Source organism: Pieris rapae, chromosome 7, assembly GCF_905147795.1.
Source record: "Pieris rapae chromosome 7, ilPieRapa1.1, whole genome shotgun sequence".
Lineage (NCBI taxonomy): Eukaryota > Metazoa > Arthropoda > Insecta > Lepidoptera > Pieridae > Pieris > Pieris rapae.
This window is the reverse complement of record NC_059515.1, coordinates 3,032,099-3,055,530: the sequence shown is the minus strand read 5'-3', so window position 1 is coordinate 3,055,530 and position 23,432 is coordinate 3,032,099. Positions and strand designations below refer to the sequence as shown.

General features: G+C 32.0%; 4 protein-coding genes across 8 annotated transcripts; 2 read left to right on the top strand and 2 right to left on the bottom strand.

Annotated features, from left to right (window-relative positions):
* On the top strand, positions 1-3,680 carry LOC110992754 (protein RER1). The gene is made up of 5 exons (XM_022258699.2): positions 1-249; positions 373-477; positions 808-904; positions 2,556-2,779; positions 3,403-3,680. Exons 1-5 carry the CDS (start codon positions 175-177, stop codon positions 3,484-3,486), a joined length of 585 nt encoding a protein of 194 aa, XP_022114391.1. The 5' UTR covers positions 1-174; the 3' UTR covers positions 3,487-3,680.
* Positions 3,681-5,447: 1,767 nt separating this feature from the next.
* LOC110992703 (serine/threonine-protein phosphatase 2B catalytic subunit 3) lies at positions 5,448-8,486 on the top strand. The gene has a single exon (XM_022258626.2). It carries the CDS (start codon positions 5,739-5,741, stop codon positions 7,224-7,226), a length of 1,488 nt encoding a protein of 495 aa, XP_022114318.1. The 5' UTR covers positions 5,448-5,738; the 3' UTR covers positions 7,227-8,486.
* Positions 8,487-8,920: 434 nt separating this feature from the next.
* Positions 8,921-10,267, bottom strand: LOC110992704 (phosphatidylinositol N-acetylglucosaminyltransferase subunit P). 5 transcript variants are annotated; one of them, XM_045628859.1, is made up of 4 exons: positions 10,192-10,267; positions 10,049-10,118; positions 9,754-9,835; positions 8,921-9,529 (listed from the first exon to the last, which is right to left on the bottom strand). In XM_045628859.1, exon 4 carries the CDS (start codon positions 9,410-9,412, stop codon positions 8,927-8,929), a length of 486 nt encoding a protein of 161 aa, XP_045484815.1. In that variant the 5' UTR covers positions 9,413-9,529; positions 9,754-9,835; positions 10,049-10,118; positions 10,192-10,267; the 3' UTR covers positions 8,921-8,926. The 5 variants fall into 5 exon arrangements, with proteins under 5 accessions (XP_045484815.1, XP_045484812.1, XP_045484813.1 ...); XM_045628856.1 differs by having other exon boundaries at positions 9,713-9,835; positions 10,192-10,266; XM_045628857.1 differs by having other exon boundaries at positions 9,713-9,835; positions 10,212-10,263.
* A 1,261-nt stretch (positions 10,268-11,528) lies between these two features.
* LOC110992697 (vigilin) lies at positions 11,529-23,409 on the bottom strand. Its single transcript, XM_045628949.1, has 18 exons — positions 23,322-23,409; positions 23,188-23,254; positions 21,532-21,799; positions 21,204-21,419; positions 20,882-21,088; positions 20,419-20,634; positions 20,029-20,212; positions 19,739-19,869; positions 19,128-19,311; positions 18,105-18,826; positions 17,611-17,845; positions 16,151-16,437; positions 15,388-15,633; positions 15,043-15,180; positions 14,544-14,638; positions 13,805-14,018; positions 12,977-13,189; positions 11,529-12,627 (listed from the first exon to the last, which is right to left on the bottom strand). The coding sequence occupies exons 3-18, from the start codon at positions 21,751-21,753 to the stop codon at positions 12,370-12,372; spliced, it is 3,768 nt and encodes a 1,255-aa protein (XP_045484905.1). The 5' UTR covers positions 21,754-21,799; positions 23,188-23,254; positions 23,322-23,409; the 3' UTR covers positions 11,529-12,369.
* Between the last annotated feature and the right edge of the window lie 23 nt (positions 23,410-23,432).

Genomic DNA, 23,432 nt, shown 5'->3' with positions numbered 1-23,432 from the left:
CTGTAATGCCATGTAATTTATCTGAACTAATTGAAGTTTATAATTCGTATTTTATAATGTCTTGAATTTCTAGGCGAATAAATATGTATTCTATTTAATGTAAAAAGATAATCATTAAACGCAGATTCTAGAAGCTAATGTGATTTCTGTTACACATAAGATCGAAATCAAAATATGATGGACGGTAGTGATTTAAGTTCTGATACCAGAAGAGGTTTTGTATCACAAGGATGGACACGTATTTCACAGGTTTATTAATTGTCTTTAATTCTTTTCGTAATTTTGGTTATGTTTATTTTAAAGTTTATATTATATTATACTCTTAAAATTTTTTCTTGACTGAAATGTAGTTTATGTCCAATCGCATTGCAGATATATCAAGGGTTATTAGATAAATGGACTCCTCATTCAAAAAGCAGATGGACTGTAGCTTTCTTACTGATATTACTATTTGTCCTCAGAGTATTTTTAAAACAAGTAAGTAGTTTACACTCAACTCTATTTAAGTTACAGGCATATGCATATTACATATTATGAACTATGTAACATTGCTTCCAGTACTACAAATAAACCTAAATTTGTAGGCTATGATAGCTGGAGACAAATTAAATTGAACAAATTAGCTACCCGTCATCTAACAATGACAACTTATTTTTTTACCATGAAACAAATTGTTGTCACTCAAAGTATGTGTTATTATTCGGTTGTGGCCAATATGTTGTGCAGTTTCTACTATGACACTTCTCTCTTAAGCTAGTATTATAATTTCAACTGTTTGTTTATATAATTGATTTATTTTTATTTCAGGGATGGTATATTGTTACATATGCTTTAGGAATATATCATTTAAATTTATTCATTGCATTCCTGACACCAAAGATTGATCCCGCTATGGATTTTGATGGTTAGTGTAGTTCTTATAACTCTCATATTCAGATTTTTTAATAGCAAAACATGCCAATAAGTAGTTTTTCTGTAGTATGTAATTAAGTGCCAGTCACTGATTATTTTATCAGTTACAGTTATTGACCCTTAGTTGTTATTGTATTTATTTCTATAAAGATTAGTGTCAAATATACAATACTCAATAGTTTGAAAATAATATTTATGAAAAACTTAACTGAAAAATAAAGAGTAATTTAATTGAGCAACTGGGAATTTAATAAGAAAAGGAAATTTATTATTTATTAAAGTTACGTAATGGGAAACTTGTGGCATAGTCGACATTGAAATCACTATAAGTAAAATAAGAGTATTCTTATTTGACTCAAGAGCAAAAATTTATTATTTCATTAATTTCTGCATAAGTTAAAAAAGCATTTGAGTATAATTGTGAAAGTTTTACATACCAAATTACAAAACTGTTAAAAAAGTCTATGCACTTTATTCACATTACTTTAGGTTTATTTAAAACCATTGTAGAAAGTGATTGAAGCTTAATTAACAAACTACTATTTAAACTATATATTCTTGCTTAATTGCTGGTATTATTAGAGTGAAATTTTGGCATAACTTATAAGACAGTATCAATAACTTCAGACAGAGTTAAGACCAGAAGCTTGTATACTTTTAAGAGTTTTATTAATAAAACTAATAGATTCGTGAAGTACAGTAGATTTCGCATATAAAGATGATTAAGGAAATTCTTATTTCAGTGGTATTTCCAGAAGTCGTAACAGGCAATGGTTTAGAGTTACTTACATGTTTAAAATTTTGTATTAATTTATAATTGAAAACATTTGCACTCATAGTTATTAACTGGTACAATTAAAAAATAACTCAGTATACCACTTTAAAACTGACCATAGTTTACTATGAAACTTCAATGCTTATATACCTACTTATCTGATATTTATTAACAAAAATAGTAAAACACATATCAAAATCGAAACATCTTTGGAAATTAATTAATACTAAAGTAAAAACCTCAGCAGCTGATCAGGTTCCAGTATAAAATCACTCCATGTATTTATGTTTATCTATATTCACACTGTCTATAGCTAATGATAATATAAATAAATAAAAAAATCTAAGTTTACTGCACAAGACATGCAACAGAATTGCCATTAATTTATTCTAATATATAACTACTAAACGCATCAACTAATAGCGATAATTTTTTTTCTCGATCTCCCCTTCCGACAAATACGCTGCACATCTTTATCCGGAAAAAATTTCAACTCACGCGCCTAAAGAATTTGGGCCATTAGTATGAATGTAAAACAAAAGATTAAAAAGTTTGTGAAAGAAAAAATCTATGTGTCTTGGGCAATCCGGTAGCAATATCTGCATCTCTAGGAAGGAATCCTAGGTTTTTAGTAAATCATTTGTAACAAACAAATGATATATTAAAAACAGTCGCCACACCGGAACTCGCCGTTACATCTGAAGTCGCTATAGCCACACTATAGCCACCAAAATTTTCTAAAGTACTTTTCTTTAAATTCAAAGGAATTAGATTTAACGTCGTTATAGCTGAATGGTCACTACAACCAAGGTTGTATTAAATGAAATCCACTGTATTTGGTAAAAAAAAAAATTGTTTTATTTTACAGGTGATGATGAAAATGGTCCAGCATTACCAACAAGATCAACTGAAGAATTCCGACCCTTTATTCGAAGATTACCAGAGTTCAAATTTTGGTTATCTGTAACTAAAAGTACTATATTTGCGTTCTTCTGCACCTTTATTGATGCATTCAATATACCAGTATTCTGGCCTATATTAGTGATGTATTTCATAACTTTATTCTGCATTACAATGAAGAGGCAAATTAAGGTATGCTCTGTTTAATTTAACTAATTTCCTTTAATTGCTGATTTAAAAATAAGTTGTACCGTCATTATTCAGGCAAACGCGCTCCAGATTATATATTACTTACATATTATGTATTTATTTGTTTTTAAATAAACTATTACATACACATGCCCTTTAGCCTCACACGCGGCTTTGTTGATCAATTTTATTTTACATGACTGTTGGCAATGTTATTTTACATGATTGCCAACGTTAAAACCTCAAAGACTTCTGAGAAGGCCTAGACAGAAGATTAGTTTCTCGAAAAATGTGTCTGTAATATTTTTACCACTTTGAAGTGGTAGTTTTTTCTGTCAATTAATTCTACACCATTTAGGTACAAGGTTATGCTTATATAACCTTAGACCCTGATTTAATTAACAAACGTCTTATATAACGCCAACTTATAGAAAATAATATTTAGCCATGTTCAAAAATGTCAAGTCACATAATTTATTTGCAAGGTCACAACTATGATAAGGCCAAAACATTTAATATTGTTAAATGTTTTGCACCGTTTACTGTACATGTATAATTTAAGCTGACATTTAAAAGTTCGTTAGGTTTTTATCTTCTTAATTTATAACGAATCGTTATTGTTTCAGCATATGATAAAATATCGCTACTTGCCGTTCACCCACAGTAAGCCGAAATACAAAGCGGTCGATTCAGCAGTAACTGTGAACTGACCGTAGGTATTACGATTTAGTTAATACAATGTTCAGATGTACTGCACACCTACAGCTACAGATGATCAACGCGAATATGTTGTACACACCCACTTATGTTTCTAGAAATACAGTTTATATTGTAATGTTTTTAATTTTATTTCAATGTAATATTATGAATTGTAATGTAATTAAAAGTTATTGTAATATTTTAAGATTTTATATATTATTTTTACCAATATATGTATGTATTGTTTGAAGTCCCTTAACTTTAAAGCGTCTATACAGTGGTTTTTTTAGTGTAATTATTTACCTAAACTTCATAATCGAAAATATTATTATACCCTAATTTTAACCCAACCACGAAGATTTTTTTTAATAGTTAGGCATTTTAAAATAAAATTCTTATACTTTTGAGAGACATTTGAGCTAGATAATACATAAATGGATTATAGTAAAATGTTTAGGTACATCACGCACGGCCCCAAGTATACGAACACTAGCGTATTACGAGCGGCATAGCTTGGGCTTGTTTAATAAAGAGCTAAACAAACGAGATAATTTGTTTGGTTACTAGGTAATTAAAGTATATTTAACGACGGTTTATCAAAGCAATTATTACCCTAGAGTTAAAAATAGTCGCTAAAGATAAAAATAATTCATTGCGTTGGATGGTGCAAAGCGTAATGAGAATAAACATAGCGGTTATCGTGAACTTATATTAGACTGTTTAATACGTGAAAAATAGGCCTTTAGTTCCGGTAGTAATAAAACCCCATTGGTTAATGTTTGGTTGAAATCGTAAAACTTTTAACTCATTTCGATGGCATTTAATATACGTACTGCAGATATCATTCTAGTTACGAGTAACAAAAACAATATTTTTTGAACCCGAGAATGCAAAATTTATCTACCACGGTTACTGGCATTAAGGTTTCAGTGGTCATAATGTCTAGGCTGTATTAATTGTTTGTTTTTAAATCCACAGTGCAACAATCTTATGAATGTTAGCTGACAACCATCACTAAAATATTAATTTCCACTTAAAGCCATACTAGAAGAGGCGTTTAAGTATAAAAATATAAGTATGTATCATTGAAGATACGTTTATTATATTCAATCGGTATTTGATTAAACTGAGTCTGTTTAATTTATTTTATTGAAATCCGACGATGGTCATTATAGCAATTAAATATAAAACGAATCATCATTTTATTCCACAAGTTCGAATTTAATATTTCGCCAGTTGCCCTACATTTGTTCTGCTATTTTGTTTTTTTTTAGATTTCAGTTATCTGAAATAACTTACTCTTTTTATTATAATCGTTGCAAATTACACCAAATTTTTTATTAGAAATAAAACATTTAACTGTTGTACAAAAAAAAACATGCTGGTGGTACAACTGACGAACCAATAGCGTGTGCGCGGTCTGAGGACTGGGGAGATCTGCTGCCCAGTGACCCATTTGACAGCGGGTGCTGCCGACTGCCGAGGAAAAATATAGACTTCATGAATTTAGCGATTAATTCAAATTCATAATGTGCACGAAATGCTGAATGTGTTTTTTGTTGTATTATGTTAATAATTCAATATCATATATTCCTGAAGTTTGCTTGGAGAAGTACTCTTCATTACACACCTAAAACGATTTTGATACATACACTTAGGCATTTTTAGACATTAAGTAGTAACAAAAACATTATTTTGCCTATATAAAACGTAAACCATTTATCGTAACCAATAGCATTAATGGCGTAAATTTGAAGTATTTTTACCTGAATTATGCGATAGCGCATTTATTTAAATTTATTCAGATTTAACTTTCGCTATTGATAGAAACTAATATCTTTCATTCCATCAATTATTATCAGTCGATAGTATACTGCGAATCAAGCGTCGGTAACATTACGTAATACGTAACGCAAATCAAACGACAGTTTATGCCAAAAAATAAGCGAAAGCAGTTTAGCTATCAGAAGCCGATTTTTAACAAATACTTGGTAGGTTGTCTGTTTTCCACATGGTCACCCTGCTGCCCTACTAATGTTACCAGTTACTATTTCTAATTTCAGTGAATTCAGTGATACAGTGAAAACGCGCTCGATATCCCTGTTTCTTTTATTGACCACTCGCCAGAAGTTTGCGCATTGTTTTCCAGTGCGCAGTAGTAAACTATTCTCTCGCCTCCTGTGAAATACGGATTTAATTTCTCATCTGCCATTTTTAATTTCGAAAATAGTGGCGTTTATGGAATTGTTCTTACTTCAACAATATGTGTGACAATAATGAAAAAGTTTCGACTACGCAGCGAATGATCCAAAGTGTAGCTTTCCCTCCCAGCCATAAGCTCACCGTATCAGAAGTATTCGATGAGAAAACGGGCAAACCTCTTCCAGATGTACTTAAGCAACATTTTATTTTAGAAGGCCGGATTGAGGAAAATGCTGCTCTACGAATTATCCAAGATGGTGCCACCCTTCTTCGTTCAGAAAAAACCATGATCGAAATTGATTCCCCGGTCACCGTATGTGGAGACGTCCATGGGCAGTTTTACGATTTGATGAAATTGTTCGAAGTTGGAGGTTCTCCTTCATGCACCAAGTATTTATTCTTAGGTGATTATGTCGACAGAGGTTACTTCAGTATAGAATGTGTACTCTACCTATGGGCTTTGAAAATTTGCTATCCGAAGACCTTATTTCTATTACGCGGTAATCACGAATGCCGACACTTGACAGAATATTTTACTTTCAAACAAGAATGCAAGATCAAATACTCTGAAAAAGTATATGATGCATGTATGGATGCATTTGATTGCCTACCTTTAGCTGCACTTATGAACCAGCAGTTCCTGTGTGTCCATGGGGGTCTATCTCCAGAAATAAGCAGTTTAGATGATATTCGTAAACTAGATAGATTCAAAGAGCCTCCTGCTTATGGAGCTATGTGTGATCTACTGTGGTCAGATCCATTGGAGGATTTTGGTAATGAGAAAAATGCAGAACATTTCTCACACAACTCTGTAAGAGGCTGTTCATACTTCTACAGCTATGCTGCATGTTGTGATTTTCTGCAAAGAAATAATTTATTATCCATTATTCGAGCGCATGAGGCTCAAGATGCAGGATATCGAATGTATCGTAAAAGTCAAACAACTGGATTCCCCAGTCTTATCACTATTTTCTCAGCTCCTAACTATTTGGATGTATACAACAACAAGGCTGCAGTTCTTAAATATGAAAATAATGTTATGAACATCAGGCAATTTAACTGCTCACCCCATCCTTACTGGTTACCAAACTTCATGGATGTTTTTACATGGTCACTTCCTTTTGTTGGTGAGAAAGTGACTGAAATGTTGGTGAATGTATTAAATATTTGTTCTGATGATGAACTTATGACAGAAGGTGAAGATGCTTTGGAGGAAGCTAATCTCAGGAAAGAGGTCATTCGCAATAAGATAAGAGCCATTGGTAAGATGGCTCATGTATTCTCTGTGCTACGTGAAGAGAGTGAGTCTGTTTTACAACTAAAAGGACTAACACCCACTGGTGCATTACCCTTGGGTGCCCTTTCTGGAGGTAAAACTTCCCTGAAGAATGCACTGCAGGGCTTTTCACCAAATCATAAGATCACCTCGTTTGCTGAGGCCAAAGGCTTGGATGCCATTAATGAGCGCATGCCTCCAAGGCGTGATGGCCAACGCACACCGGATACTCAAGAAAAGAAGCCACATGTCAACAGTAATGCACACTCGTGAAGTGCTTGTTGATACTTCTCTTCAATCCTTACTCATAATTTGTCCCAAATGAGGAGTGCTGGTGAAATGTGTTACGGAGACTTAATCTTTGGAATGATTTTTATGAAAACAAGGTGGATTCGAAGGGATTTGTCATACTAATGTTTTAAAATTTGGATTTAACTTTTTTTCTATAGATAAAATTAAAATTTCTCTTATAAGATATTAACTTTCGATATTTAAAATATTATACCAGATCTGCAGGCAACAAATTTGTTTAGTCAATTAAATAATAAGAATGCACATTTATTTATAATGCAAAGCACTGTTTAATTTTTGGTAATGTAATTTAAAATTTTCATATGAAAAGACATGATATTGTAATATAAATTTATTCAAATTTTCTTCTTAACACTACATTAGTGAAAATTAGACAAGTCTATAATTTTCAAAGCATAATTAGCTGTGATATTAAGCGATCAATGTATTATTTATTAGCAAATTGCTAGTCGAGTACAGGCATGTTCATTGGCTAATCATGCATTGAAATTATTGTAAAGTGGTGAAGTTCAGCTTTGGCATGTCCTTTTATTCTATATAAGTAATAAAATAATTATTATGTACTATAGTGTTGAGCACATGGTGTGTTGTTGCCATGCGTGTGTGATGTGTAAATATGCCTCGAGCGTACACACACGTTAGCTTTAACACTTTAGATAAATATTACTCTCTTTAATATCTTTGCTACAAGTTGTACTTAACTGTATTTTATTGTACAAAATATATAAAAATTACTATCTAAAATATACTTTAATAATTTATATTTGGATGTATGCTGAATATTTGCAGCATGTGTGCAGTGGAACTTGTATGCTGGAACATCTCATGTTAAAGTCTTAGTCATAATATATTGGTATACATATAAGATGTAGCGGCTAGTCTAACTGCAGATTTTCTTACAGCTTCTATTTCATATTTCACTTAATAAATACTAAGGTTTAATGACCTATGCACTGTTGGAAAATCTCTTTTGGTCTGCCAATAATATTCTTAATTCTCTAAGTTTGGCATTGTGGATACTAAAAGTGGCTTACATAATTTCAGTCAAAGTATTCAAAGTTTATCTCAATTTTTAAGCCTTATATAGTAGTAAAAATTCATTTTTAAGTCTTTTAACTATATCTTTCCTATGTAAAAACTAACAATGTATTTTATTTCATTTTGTACTAATCATGGGAAGTGTTGTTTTATCCTTATAAAATATATTAACATTGAGATCCAGATTATAGTTTTATTCTTAGAATTATGTCTTATAGGTGACAGCAGTTTTAACAAAAAAAAATATGCTAGTATTGTATCAGTATTTATTCAGTATATACTGCTGATGACATCTGTAACCTCTCAAGTGCTAGTGTAATTATAACAAATTGTGATAAAAAATGTTACTAAGGGTTCAAATTTAAATAACATGGCCCAGCTGTGACCGATTTTTTTACATTACTCATAAAGTTATGACCACTTTAATTTATAACTTATCATGCCCAGTGTACCACAGTTAATTTCCCTAGACCTTTCTATCTATAGCAATAGAATGCTAACCACCAGGAATAATGAAAATGTGTTTTAGATATAGCAAAGAAATAATCTTGCCACTGCCTATAAACACATCACAACAACACCAGGTGTCTGCTCTATGGTATAAGGAAACTAAAAGACAACATTTAAATATTTTTATTTCTATTCAAATACAACTTCTTACAAACATAACGGATATCTAAATCATACAGTTGTGGTACAGTATTTTCATCAAAATCTTTAGGTATTGTAGAAAAATATTTTTTTTTACATTTTTCATTTGTCTTACAAATACAAACAGGCTGAATAGAAGTCTGATATTTGCTAATTTTATTACTTTTACAACTAAACTTATCCCAAATAGAGTTTATACTATCACATGTAAATGCTAACATAAGATTAGAACTGGGATAGATTAGAAAAGCAAATAATGTCAATGCAACTAAACATTGTATGGGTACAGCTGTTGACCAAAATTTTTGTGGTATATAATAAATATACATGTAATGAAAATACTCATTAGGAACTATGGCCCAAATCAAATACACTGCAAGCAATGTTTTACTAAATAAATACATAGAAAAACCATAAACTGATCGCGCTGGACTGGGAGCTGGAGAATGTTCTGGCATGTTTTTTTTACTTTTTACAAACTAAACAAACTTATGGTTTTGGTAACTAAACTTAAATTTTGGAGCAATCCATTCACTGAAAGTCTTAAAAATTTGTAGTCGTCTCCTTCAAAATTTCTGAAAAACAATATATAGATACTTCCATATTCCTTATAGTCATATTTATTGCTTGCTTGATCTTTACTTAAAGAAGCTGTTTGGTCATTAACTATACTTGTAATTTTCCACTTTTAATACAATATTAAGAATTACAATTAAAATTTTAGTATGTAAATAAATAAGAAAAAATAATATACTCACATAATAAGGTTACTATCTTCAACAGTTAAACTTCTACTTACACTTTTTAATTCTTTGTCAACATTAATGACATTATATGCAATGCGAGCATGAGCATTTGTAGAGAATGGAATATTTAGTGATCTGAAATAAAATGGACCAATATTTCCTGTATAGAACAATAAAATTATAAATCCAGTGTATATAAATAATTTGTGGAATCTAGGAGAACCATCTCTGCAAAAAGTAAATATTTTATTTTGAATATTGTGAAAAACATTACGTTTTCTATTTACCCCATTATACTCAGTAATTGGGTTATATTTGAATACAAAATATTCTTTTTCATACACTTACACTTTCCTCATTTTTCCCGGCATGATATTAGATACGTTTCAGAACATTCGATTGTATTGAATGATGTTAACTAAAAATAAATTATACATGACTAAAATATATTTTTAATAATAAATATTCAATAAAACATAAAATTCATTTACTTATAGTATATAAGTAATACCCAACAAAAATAGTACCCTCGGCAGTCGGCAGTGTGGCTTGTCAGTTGTCAAGTATTAAGCATAGATAATTATATTTTTTTTTATTGGAGTGAATATACAATTCATCAGGTTCGGAGATGATATAGCTGCCATAGCTGAAACGGAAAAAAATAGAAGACTTAGTTAGTAATATTATGAACACCACCTTTAACAAAGCGGGAATAAAATTAAACACCGCGAAAAAAAACCCTGGTTGCGTCAAAAACAACCCATATCAAATTGAACGATAACACCTCGGAGCAAGTTCAAGTACCTTGGGAGCATAATGATCAATGACTCCAGAGTCCAGACGTCGTTGCAAGGATAACCATGGCAGAAAGAGCTACAACCAGAAAAAAACACCTATTTAAAGCCAACATAACACGACGATTTTGACGGAAACGTTAAAAAATGTTTCAATTAAGTACGAGTATATATAGCACTCGAAAACTTTACTTTTAAAATATGTACATGAAAATAAGTTTCTTTATTCAATAATTAAACATATATACTAAATCATAATATATTATTGTGATTGATGAATTATTAAAAATATTTTTTTTATATTCAAAACTTTAACCGAAACCTCAAACAAAAGTATCGTTCTTTTGAATTCAATACATTCCAGTTTTATAGGTAATACGAAAAAATGCTATTAGATTTTGGAACATCATCAACATCACAACTATGTTTTTAAGGCTCCAGGTGAAAATTGAGTGCCTCATTCTTCCATACAATGTACCTTATCACAAAACGAGCCAAATACTCTTACTTTTTGATTTTCTTAAAAGTACTAGTAAAACATACATATTTACGATGCTTAATGTTAATAGGTACCAGATGGCAACTCCACTTGTCATTAATTCATCATTGAATGTTTATTAAAACGCATATTTTTTATTATGTAAAAGTTTTTATTAATATTCAAACACAATTATCAACTATGTACAAATTACTTGTAAAAATATTAATTCTTGTCTTATGATTTATTCAATCCATTGTTGTAGGTATCACTCTAAAAACATAAAAAAATATTATATCAATCAATAATAGTAATTATAATATTATTTTCCATTACATTTTCGCCCAATAAGTACATGACAAATATTGTTTAATATATTGTATATCCACATTATGTGGTTACATATAACCAACTACTCTATTTTGCAGCAATTAAGTCTCGCATAAATTTACATTTAACCACATTGATATGGTGTTTTAATGAGTGTTGCACTAATTATTATTATTCATCATAATATAACATTATAATATAACTTCATTATATATTAAAATAAAAATTATTATGCTTTAAATATGAATCAAACATATGATAAATGTTTTAAATAATGGCATATTTAAACTTAAAAAAAAACCGCTATGGCGTGATTTGGCTCTAAAACTTAATGTATCGGAAAGTTAAACATCGTGCCAAACAGATTACTGCAACATCGAAGAAAATTCATAAAATAAAAACTAAAACAGAATGTTTTGTTAACTTAACTAAGCAGTTAACATATTTATGAATAAAAAGAACATTTAAATAAAAAAATAACAATATAACGATTACGTTTAAAACGTATCTTTTTCGTTTGTTTCTAAATTCTGCTTAGGTGTTATTTTAAGTACCCTGTGTCAACACCTCACAGGTATTATGCAACAGAAATCCTTAACAAAAACTGTATGTTTCTTCATTCTCATTATGATTTTAATTTTATACTATAAATCAAGCATAGTTGAGACTTAAGAAGATCGCAGTAATCTGATAGAATATTAAATGGTCAAGTGATATAGACAGTGCCATCCAGTACAATAACCCATTTTTATATGATCCACCTTTTTATTAGTCCAATCTGATATTTGTAAAACCAGAAGTCGCATTCGAGGGACCTGTTTATTTATTAAATTAATTTAATTCTCCAGAGAAGTAGATAGAGATAGATAGATAGATAGTAGAATCACCTTGTAGATGATGTATGTATGTACTATTTTTGAACTTAAATCTTCGAAAACCTGTCCTATTTTTCCCTAAAAATAAAGACAGTCCTCAAGACTCAAAGTTAAGACATCAAAATGTATTGAATAGTCAAATTCTAAAAGAAAGGTCGGTTGGGCTTAATGTGTGGATGGCAATAAATGTAATTAGCGGCGTGGTCCCCAGGCGGGTGGGGCGCTCGAAGGCGTGGCAGTGGCCTTGGGCCCACCGGGCATTGTCGGGAATTCGTGTGTAGAGGCCGTATCGGGCGCGCGTTGTTCCCAAGGCCCACCCTTAACTACGAAACCGGTAGAGGGAGGGTTGTTGGTATTCACGTTTGCAGTAGATGCGTTCTCGAGCACTTCACCGAAGTCAGCTAAAGACGGAGCAGCGGGTCTCTGGTATCGGTCTGCGACGTCTTGCAGCTGTTCATATAAATTATATGTTAGTTAGGTGTTTAATACATTAAATAGTAATTATTTATAAGTATTTTTATTTGTATAATTAATTAATTATGAATGAATAATTCTTACAGATTACAGAAGGCTGTGTTTTAAAAGCAGAAATTAAACATAAGTTTAGAATGTGTCTGCACTAATATTCAACTAGATAAGAATCATCCATCTAAGGAAATGCCTATGTTATCTGTTAATAAAGTAACATAAAAAAAAATGGGTGAAATCTAAATCTAGATTTAGCAAGAAGTATGATTCAATATGGTATTTGACAGGAATGATACTTAGCACTGAGCATCAAATACCACATTCCACTTACATATTCTTCAGCAAGGTTAAGGAGATGATCCTTAGCATCAAGGACATTATCTTCATCCCCAGTTATGACGACGATGCTATCATCGCCCTGCTTCGGGAAACGGATGTCAACCTTGAAGTCATCCATGATGCGACGGATGTTCTTGCCTCGGAGACCTATAAGGCGTCTGTGGACTCGTGGATCGATGTCAACCTCCTCCCTGTGTTGGTTATCCTGAAAAGCAGATGGATGTTTTTAAACTAACTTGGCATGTTAATTCTATGTCTATCCAATACAAAAACATGTTTTATAGAAGTTAGTTTAGAAGGTAGGTTAAGAAGGTAGTTTCTTACATTGGACAAATACAATAATTTCTACATAACACTTAGTATTATTTTACTATTTATAAGACAGGTTTGGATGATATTGCTTAAGATTTTTTATTTTTTATTGATTGTGAGTGAATTTATAAAGCAAGTTAAAGAGAGTAACAAAATTCGATATATTTGTTAAACGTAAATCGTTACTAATTACTATTTAAAAAATTAGTTGTTTGCTAAATACACTGTGTTGGAGTGAATGCACTCTAAATCTATTAACCCCTTACTAGGCACTAAGAATATGCACCACATATTAAAATAAACTTTGTTCAAAAACCACAAACAATAGATTGAAAACAACTTTTGTATGTGATTGAAACAATTAAAGTCAAATTATTTTAGGTTGCTAAAATTATTCTTTGACATTGTTTTTAATTTTATCATTTGTGTTTGTTAATAATGACTGTTATAATTTTCTATTATATTTTTAATATAATTTTTATTCAATATAAATTATAAATTAACTTACAAGTTGATGAACAATAGCCATGATGGCTTCCTTAGCTTGGTGTGCTTTGTCTTCATACCCTTGAATGGTAATAATGTTGTCATCCGGCTCTCCACGCTTAGGCAAGTTAATTTGTACTCCATAGTCAGTGCGAATCTTTGTTATCACTGAACCACCCTTTCCTATCACTAGGGGATGGTATTCAGGGTCTACTTGGAATTTCAGCTCAAATGATCTAAAAAAATATAGTAATTTTAAATTTATTAATCAAATAACTCAATTAGTTGTTAACCAATTTGATTTTTATACTCCTGGGTCAGAGGGTAACTAATTTTTTAAAGTCACAGACAACTTTAAATAAAGGTTACGCTATTTTTTTATTTTTTAACCCATTATTATTTTTATTATTTTTTATAAATCCATAGCATAATCTTTCTAAAGTAAGATTAATTTTAAGTTTACGACAAAAATAAAATGTTTATTTTCAAGTCACACAGCCTAAAACACAAAATAAAAAACGTTTATTTTGGAACATAGGATCATCATGGTATCACTTATTCCACGTCATGAAATTCTAGCCTGTTGGCATCCCTACTCATCGGCAAAGAAGACAGAGGGTGTTGGCCGAGAGAAAAAGCCGGCGTAAAAAGCTCTCGGTACTCTTTTAAAAAAAAGCAAATATTCAAAGTAAAGTAAATCATCAAGTAGGAATAATAATGATAATAACAGGTGTCTCAAAAGAAAGTTGTACATGAATTACCTGAGCAGTCTATCTTCCTTTTCTTTCTCCATATCAGTTATTTTCTCCGTGAGAGCTTGTTTGGCTTTTTCAACATTAGTTGGTGTTCCAGTCACCTATAATCATTACGAAATTTAATCTAACATAGATTTTTATATGAAACACTATCAAATATACTATACTTCTTGTATGTTGGGGTAAAAAGGTTCTAGTACCTTCAATGCAAGCATATTGCTTAGGGGCTATTCAAGTAAGGTAAGCAGATTCACAGCAATTTATTCCCCCTTCCTCCTGTCAGCAAAAGTAAGAGAAGCTCCCAAAAATAATATACATACATAAACATATTATTTTTTGTAGAAATCCTAGAAAATGCATTTCTTTTTCAAGCATATACATTATGTGGGTAATGTGTGAAATACTTACTTACGTAATACTTGAACAGCATCTTATTCTTAGGCACATAAAAGTCAATAAAATGCTAGCTGCATAGCTTATAGTCGATATGGATAAAAATAATTACCTTAACGATATCGGTGATCTCATCATTAGGCGGCATGAGGATGTGGACATCATATGTCTGCATCAAGTCTCTTCGTTTCTGACCAGCAAGTAGTCTATGCAGGTCATTTGGCACTTCGACGTCAATAGTTATAGGAACCTGCAATTAGAAATATATTATTACAAGGCATAATATCAACGAGCCATAGTTATGAAGATTGAAGGCGCATTTGACGTTATTTTTTTTTTTTAAAGATCGATGGATATAAATAAATGAATTTGTGGCTTATACTACATTTTTAATAAGTTAGGAACTTAAGAACAATACTTTATTCAAATTATAACCTATATTTTGAATAAAATATACCTGGTCGAGAAGAGCTTTCTTAGCATCCTCACAATTCTTGGGTCGTCCGGTTATCCTGATAGTGTCATTTGGTCCCGGTTCCGATCCCTCTTCACCTCGCACTGGAATGTCTGCTCCTTCTGTCGTATCTCTCTCAGGGAACTTTATCTGAACATCGAACTCTGCAGTGATGTCCTTGACTTTAGCACCGCGAGCACCCATCACTGTTCTGTGATGCTTTTGTGGAATGACGCATTCGATTGTTATCTGTGGAAATTCATCAAAGAATTAATGGAAGAATATCAAAGGGAATCGAATCGAAGCAAGGATTAAAATTAAGAAAAGTATGTTATCATCTAAGCGGATAATTTAAATGGAAATCGTTTGAAATAAGTTGGAAAACAGACATTCAATATACAAAAATGATTTTCATAAGATATTTAAGGCTCACATCTCACAAGAACTTCGAGATCTGGTATTAAAGTACTTAACAGCTAATGAAAATATAGTCTTTTTTTTATGTTCTAGACTTTTTACACAAATTTGGATATTATATGTACTTAAATCTACCAATTAATTACTTTAACTCAGACATAAATTCTGAATTCTAAAAGCCAGTGCTGGGGTATTAACTCTCAATATAAATTACCATGATGAAAAGAATGAAAAGACCAATACAAGATTAATTGGCAATATTTAATTTTGCCAATTATCAAATTGCATTATCAGTTTCAATATTGGAACGGGCACGACGACTCAATTTATTTCCTCAGAAAAAACCAACCTTAGCTTCTAAATCTTCGATTATTTCGTTGATCCGTATTTTAGCAGCTTCGATGCATTCCTTAGGCCCCTTAAGAACAACGCGGTCACTTGCCACGCCCTGTCGCGGGAATGAAATTTGAACGCCACCGCACTCATCAGCAATACGCCTGAGGACTTCACCACGCCTTGCCACAAAGTGCCTGTGATGACGAGGGTCCACTGACATTTCTCCCTCTGATACGTTGCTGATCTCCGCTACTGCGGTTTCTAGCTGTTTTCGGGCAGCCTCCACTTGATCTTCGCGACCTAGATTAAATTTTAAAGCAATTTCAATCTCCTATCATGAAAAATCAGGTGTAAGCGATTTTAAAATCGTATTATAATATCAAAACTAAACTTTGTAGTCTCTTAAGAGTTAAGAGTATCGATCATTTGTTAAATTTATTTGCACTTTCTACATAAAGCTAAAATTTGTAGATAGATGTTAGTCATGTCGGGAGGGCTCGAATTTCCATGGCTAGAACTAGATAATATATCTAAATAATTAAGTTTATATATATATCAAAGCTATATGAAAGCAAAAAATGTTTTATCTACGCGTAAAACATATTAATCAATTTTATTATCAAAACACTGAGCATTGCTATATAAACAAAATAATGCAAGTTTGTATGATTTTATAGTCAGATTTAAATTTATTGGGGTTATGTGTACACAAGTATTGACAGATATTACATAACATTTATGATAACCCATAACACAAAAGGAAACAGATAATGCCTTGATAACTACAATGTAAACTAATATTTAAGTAATTATGTTTCGATGTTTGTACATATTTTCAACAAAATATTTTTCAGTTACCATCGTCTTACCTCACAAAGGATTACAGATACATTATTGTATCTGTTTCATTCAGCATTTTTTTATTTACTTATATCTTCACCATTATATCGTGACCTATCTATATACCTCTCTGTCGCTCCATACACTTGAATAACATGCACCATGCATACTCGTTAGTTATGGGAACTTTCGACCTATAGTTTCTCTAATACCTCCTGGATTTTATCCAGGTACGCCAATGCTAATTGTTAACCGCTTTTCATTTAGTCCGTTCTACATGGTCAAACCACCGAAGCATTTCCTTTCGTATCGTTATCATTACTTCCACTATTAAGCCACATTGTGCCATATTATGGAATAGGATTTTTCGGTTAGTCTAATCGAGAACGGAGAGCGAAAACTTAAAGCAAAAACTAGATATCGGGAATGATTTGCCAGTTTATTTGACAAAATAGCTGCACTATTTCTTTTTATTTTTTTATATAACAAGGGGCAAACGTGCAGGAGGCAAATCGGATGTTAAGTGACACCGCCGCTCATGTACACTCTCAACGGCAGATGGCTCGCGAGTGCGTTGCCGGCCTTTCTAAGGTTAAACATTAATAGAAAAATTGAAAGGCGAATATTTCTTACCAATAATGAAAATGGCCTCCTTATCCTCATCCTTTTCAGTGGGGAATATGATGCGAGCGCCGGTAAGTTCGCGGATTTTCTTAATATTTGCCCCGCTCTTGCCAATCAGGAACTTGTGATGTTCGGACTTAGCCCGCACGGTGGCCGTGTGTGACGTCAGCTCGCGTTCCGACGCGTGCGCAAGTAATTGTTGCTTCGCTTTCTCCACGTCTTCGACTGGGCCTTTGATTATAACCTAATAATGTAAATAAATAATTTAATATTATCTAAACTTAATGACATTAAATTAATTATCGTGGTTGCGCTACTAAAGGTTTATTAAATGAATCACCAACATTGTTTACTGGCTCAAACAAAATTATTTTCGTCAGTTCTAACTTGGTTTGGACATATAAAGTGGTATGGAAAAGTATTTCAGTAAAATACTTTCAAACTCCTTCCCTACGAGCCTATTTCAATTTGCGATACAAAAGCTAACACAATTATAGGTATACCTTGTCACTATCACTCTCAGCCGGTGGGAACTTGATGAGAACACCGCCACATTCTTCCATAATTGAATGAATTAGTTTTCCTCCTGCACCGATAAGCGAGTTATAGTACTTGGGTGGAATGGTCACTTCTTCGGTCACAATATTTGCTTTCTCATTATGAATCTGTTGAATTCTTTTTACGGCTTCCTCAACATTTTCCCTTTTACCCCGCACCGTTATAACATCGCTGTCATCACCTTCCGCCGGCAAGTCGATAGCAGTTTGAGTTTCATCCCGGATTTTTCTCAGATTTGCCCCACCCTTTCCGATGATAAATTTGTGGAACTGTTTGAATATAGGCACTTCTTGTACGTAAGACGACTCGGCAATCTCTTTCATAAGCTTATGCAAGTATTTCTCACACTTTTCAATGTCTTCCTGAGGTCCTCTAAGTTTGATCGGACTCCTCTTTTGTCCCTGGTCTGGTAGAGATATTAGGACGCGTTCAAATTTCTCACGAATTTCCTTAATCTTGTCGCCTCTTACACCAATCAGCGATTTGATATACCTATGGTCGACATAAACTTCCTTGGTCCTTTCATTTTCCAGCTTATTAACCATATCTCTTAACTCCCTCTCGGCTTCGGCCACCCCATGGTGACTGCCCTCAATGCGAATCACATTGGTACCTTCGTTCTCAATAATATTAATAACTACACCAGTCTCATCTTTCAGTCTGTTAACTGTAAGAAAGAAAATATATTTTTGAATGCTCTGCAATTGGTATAACGAAAAACTTATAGAGTTCACGGGATTTTGTTTTATTAATATTAATTTTATAACATTCATTTATGTATTATCTCAAAAAAAAAACTTTGTGTATAATTTTTATCCACAATGTCTACTATTTTAATAGAAAACTTAAGAACATAGTTTTTAAATTTTTTTTTGGAAATTTAAATTATCAGAGAACATATTGACTATAAGCAATAAATTATATGAAATATATGCTGAACCTATAAATTGCAAGCATCAAAAACTTACTGTTTGCTCCGCTTTTTCCGATGATGTGTTTGAAGAACTTAGGGTCAACAGTGAGTTCAACATAAGTAAGTGTCGCTAGTAAATTCTTGACAAACGCATCTAATTCCACTTGAGCTCGTTCAACTTCTTCTGGGGGACCATCAATTTTAACTTTGTCTTCCGAGTGTGTGATGTCAACATGTACCTACAGAATCATCACATTGCTTAATACATTTGCGACTTCTCACATAAACAACTGATACGTTTAATTACAATTAAATAAGTAAGTTTTAGCCAACTTTGGACATACCTATATATATAAAAAGTTGTATGTTTGGTCAATTCTTAGAATATTTCAAGAAAACTTCTAGTATAATTATTATTTTAAATCGAACACTCACTATGTTATTGAGAATTTAATTTAAAAATGTTTATTATTAGAGGACGTCACGTGTTCGATCACTATAGCCAAAATTTATAGAACAAAATGACTAGCCTTAAGTTGATACAAATACTTTGTACGTGACGTCAATAGGCGTTTACGTCTTCATAGTGCGAATATTTATAATACCAATGTTATATATGAATGTTAGTGATAACATTTCAATAAAGGTCACAGAAATAATTTTTACCTTAGAGAAGTCCTGAGTGATTTTCTTAATGTTCGATCCATTTTTACCAATAATGTACTTATGTATCCATGTTGGTGCATCAACTGTTGCTGTTTTAACGGAATTCGCCTTTTCGCATACTTTGGACAGAGCTGAAATAAAATACATGTTAATATAAAGCCATGTAAAACATAAAAAAGATATTCTATAACATAATAGTCTAAATAATGTATAGACAGCTTAATTTGAAACCAGAACAATTATCACAATTAATGGGTGACCTAATTAAACAAAATTATCATTAATCTTACCCAATCCAATCTTATTGTGAGGGCCGTGAAGTGTGATTGTTCCTGTGGGAGAATCTGGAGGTGGCATTTCAACGGACACACCGGTCTCCTTCAAAATTTCTTGAATCGTCGTCCCACGAGCACCAATAACATATTTATGCTGGGATTTAGGCACTTCTACGCGTACAGTCGAACATTTCTTCTGCTAATATATGTAAGTAAATATGACAAATTAAAAACAGTATATTTTTTAAATAAAATTAATCTTTAGTAATTTCATTTAAAACATGTCATGTCATTCATGTATTATTCTATCCCGGGTTTGATTTTTAGGAAATCAATTTGAAATGAATATCTAATTCTCCTATAAATAGGGTGCAGTGATCCCAAAAAAATTTATAATGTACTAACCATTTCCTCATAAATCTGTTCGATCTGAGCTTTAGCAGCAAGTACACCAGTCTTCTCTCCAGCTACAACAATCTCATCGCTTTGAGTAGAGGCAGGCGGAATGTGAATGCGAGCGCCGGTCTCAGCACTGAGTGCCGCTGAGCGCTCACCAAATGGCCCTTGGATGAAGGGATGGTATATCTTGGGCACGGTGATGCGCTCCAACGCCTTACGTGACTGAAATTTCATATTACATTAACTTTTTTTATTCACAGAAGACATAATGAACAACATTTGTTTATGTATGTATCACATGTTGTTAAATAAACATAAGTTTGTCTATTTTTATATTACTGCTTATCAGTGTGACAAAGTTGCAAAATAAGTAATGAATAAAATTAATATTTATATATTTTTTTAAACATATTCTAAATCATTAAAATTTATACTAGATGAAAAAATACTGTAATATTTTAATATATACCTGTTCCTCAGAGCACACTCGAATCTCATGTTCTGCCTTCTCAATACCTTCCTTAGTACCAGTAATAGTAATAATTTCGCTGTTGTCTGAAATACTGGGTACATTAATCTTGGTTGCGGTCAATTTCTCCAACTCCTTCAGCTTTTGTCCTTGCTTGCCCAAAATCCAGCGGTAATGTTCTTTAGGAATGTTGATTTGCTTGCTTGCCTGTAGTGGATTAATTAAAAAATTAATAAAAATTAATATTTCAATAACAATTTGTACTGTATTGCATTCAATAGGACCTAATTTTACTATGGGATTTAATCATTAATTTGTATACCTGTTGTTGAAAGTGCGTCAAAATGAGACGCCTTGCATCAAGCACAGCACTATGTTTTCCTGTAATGAGAAAAGTAAGACTTCCATCCTTGCTGGTAGATATCTCAATGTGAGCCCCAGTGTCCTTGGTGATTGACTGGCATGTCCTTAATGACTCGCCTTCACCAAAAGTATTGGCATTATCCAGTTTCCTCTCTTCATAGGGTACATGGAATACCTATAATGTAATGTGCTATATATATATACTGTTAAAAAATAGTATGAAATGAATTTACAGGAGAAATATAGACATGAAATTATTGTAATTGTAGTAGTATAGTGGTATTTACCTGGGTATGGAGTGTAGATCCAACACGAAGTTTGTTAGTAACCTGTTGAATGCTACGTTGGACAGGGGGTTGTGAGTGAGGCAAAGCCGGAAAAAGATCGTCATAAGCTGGAGAACTGCTGTTCTCGTAAGCTACATTGTTCATGTTTTCATTGTTATGCACGGGTAGTTCAGAGTGTACGGGAATCATATCTCCAACCATCATGGATTGCTGATGCATCATTTTCGTCTCCTCCAGCAGTCCTTATTCGCGCCAAGTCGTTACAGTACTAAAATAGTAATACAAAAATTTTAAAATGTATAATTTTTGTTTGCAGTCCAACTAACACATTTATTGAACAATTGTTCAAATAAATGATTATAATTTGTTTCTTTATGTAATTTACATTATACAATGTTCAAGGACACAAGTAAATTGTATTAGTAAAAGAAATTTACTTTTTAAGATAACAATGAAATAATCATTAAAGGTCAATTTGATTAACTAGTAAAATTATATATCTAAATATAGTAAAAGAATATAAACCTTTGGTCTTGGACTCAGATTTTAGTATTTTAAATAGTAAAAGTAGTAGTTGAATATAAAAGTAGGTGATCAACTTTTGGTGCCTGACACACGCCATCAATTTCCTTTCACTGACTGAGTGAGTGTTAATACTAATATTTAAAAAATTCACTTGCCATTACTGTATGTAGTACCCTACGCATTAGGACAACAGTACTCTGTAGATGAATTTAATCGTTTTATTTTCGATATGAGAAATTAGTACTAAACTATCTAACTATATCAAGACATTTACATACATAAAAAATTATATTAATATTCATGTACTGGATGACAAGTAGCTGTGATTCTTAACCTATTGAATATAGAAACTGTATAATATTTATATATTGTATGTAATAAGTAAGTTACTGAAGTACACAACATCAATAATTTCAGAATTGCTATAATTACGTGAATTTCTCAAGGGACTGGAGTTTAAGTAATTCTTGGCATTTATTTTATACTACACATAATATAATTTTTATCTAGGCTCTATAAACAGCAATATTTTATATTGATGTAATTTGTGGTTATTTGATAACCAAATTACAAACAAAATAATTACTGCATTTATTACTAAGAATGTAACTAACATGTAGAAATTTGTGTAATATTAATTTTTGCTTACTTCGAGTTTTCTGTACTGGTATAAAAATTATATATTTTGTTGTATAAAATACAAACTGAAGGTATAAATCTGTAGAAAGCTTAACTTATTAAGTTTATAAAAAAACTTTTTTCTAACAGAATATTAGGGAATACACTTAATAGTTCTTAATTTTATATTCTCGGAAAGTAAGTGGTAATGAAGCTGCAACTCAAAAAAGCCGGTTATTAAGCTTAGTGGAATAATAATAGGTACATGTGAGTTGAAACATTTCTGCATGTTTCTAATAAGTATTTACGGCGAAAATAATAGAATTAACAAGTAACTTGACATAAAAGTTATGGTAATCCTATAAGGATTTAAAGCATAACAAGATGTTTAGAATAATTAATATTCTTACAAGATCGGCACCCGGAATCGTGAATTTGTGATAATACGTGTCACCTTCTTCCAACACATTTGACGTGGAACCTATGTGCATGGAAAAATCGTTAAATATTTACCTAGTGTACTGTAGCAAATCAACCAAAACGTTTATCCTTGAGAAGCCAGGATCGTTTTTGCTTCCTCCTGATGACAAAATTGTTATTAAATAATAGTAAAAACCTTAAAATATTTTTATCACTAACACACGTACCCAGCGCTGCCGCGATCGGAAACCATAGACAATTTTCCAAAGAGAAACTGATTTAAGTAAATACATATTTTATATTTTGTAGGTGGTAGCCCCCTTAAGAGATTAGTAGTC

Bases quoted from the DNA above. Each gene is read 5' to 3' on its own strand.
- LOC110992754 (XM_022258699.2), top strand. From the start codon at position 175: ATGATGGACGGTAGTGATTTAAGTTCTGATACCAGAAGAGGTTTTGTA. The intron at 250-372 runs GTTTATTAATTG...ATCGCATTGCAG, and splicing joins GATGGACACGTATTTCACAG to ATATATCAAGGGTTATTAGA. The intron at 478-807 runs GTAAGTAGTTTA...TTTTTATTTCAG, and splicing joins TCAGAGTATTTTTAAAACAA to GGATGGTATATTGTTACATA.
- LOC110992703 (XM_022258626.2), top strand. From the start codon at position 5,739: ATGTGTGACAATAATGAAAAAGTTTCGACTACGCAGCGAATGATCCAA.
- LOC110992704 (XM_045628859.1), bottom strand. From the start codon at position 9,412: ATGCCAGAACATTCTCCAGCTCCCAGTCCAGCGCGATCAGTTTATGGT.
- LOC110992697 (XM_045628949.1), bottom strand. From the start codon at position 21,753: ATGATGCATCAGCAATCCATGATGGTTGGAGATATGATTCCCGTACAC. The intron at 14,639-15,042 runs GTAATTATTTTT...TAATGATTATAG, and splicing joins AGATCACCGATATCGTTAAG to GTGACTGGAACACCAACTAA. The intron at 13,190-13,804 runs GTAAGTTAATTT...TCTGCTTTTCAG, and splicing joins TGGCTATTGTTCATCAACTT to GATAACCAACACAGGGAGGA.